A 651-nucleotide genomic window follows, 5' to 3' on the forward strand; every position below is an offset into this window, starting at 1 on the left:
ACGCGGGTCGAAGCGGTGTGGCTGTCCAATGCGGATTTTGTTGAGGGCGATCGACAAGAATGCACTCGCAGGGGAATGGGCCATCGTTCACACTGGTAATGGTAGCGCCGTTCACAACCACAAGCCATCCATGGACTCTCGTGTTCACGCAGCTCACAGATTCAGAGCTGCTCAGGATATCATTACTACTTCTGTCCCAGCCACCACAACCCGATCCTTCACTATTTGGAAAACAAACATTCGATAAAGTTCACGAATCTGGTCAGCAGAAGTCTACAGCGTCTAGTGTGCACTACCATCATCACCACACACCTGCCAAAAGTTGGGGCTATGCTGGTATGTGCCCATACAAGTAATGGCGAAGAAGGCGTAGAATAGTTTCAAAAAGTATCTTCTCTTGGATCTCGCAAATCTCTTTTTATCTTCAGCTAAACTTCAATTTAAATTCCAAATATGTTTATTTCATATTTGGGTCGAGTAATGATCATTATCATTAAATTTAAAAAAATATATTCATTAGATATACTATTCTTCTATGACTTGTGAGTATTAAAATTATGTGAACGAAGAGAGCTTTGAACTGCGAACACCATGTCACAGTGTAGGCAGGGGAACATCCCGCGGCGATTCTGTTTCTCCCTTCGTAGCTGC

The 651-nt window shown here is 43.5% G+C and overlaps 1 protein-coding gene across 1 annotated transcript; it reads left to right on the plus strand.

Moving 5' to 3' along the window:
- Positions 1–59: 59 nt before the first annotated feature.
- On the plus strand, positions 60–356 carry PPTG_24980 (hypothetical protein; the record flags this gene model as incomplete). The annotated part of the gene is made up of 2 exons (XM_008919072.1): positions 60–95; positions 153–356. 2 exons carry the CDS (start codon positions 60–62, stop codon positions 354–356), a joined length of 240 nt encoding a protein of 79 aa, XP_008917320.1.
- Between the last annotated feature and the right edge of the window lie 295 nt (positions 357–651).

The sequence above is a fragment of the Phytophthora parasitica genome (assembly GCF_000247585.1).
Source record: "Phytophthora parasitica INRA-310 unplaced genomic scaffold supercont2.473, whole genome shotgun sequence".
Lineage (NCBI taxonomy): Eukaryota > Oomycota > Peronosporomycetes > Peronosporales > Peronosporaceae > Phytophthora > Phytophthora nicotianae.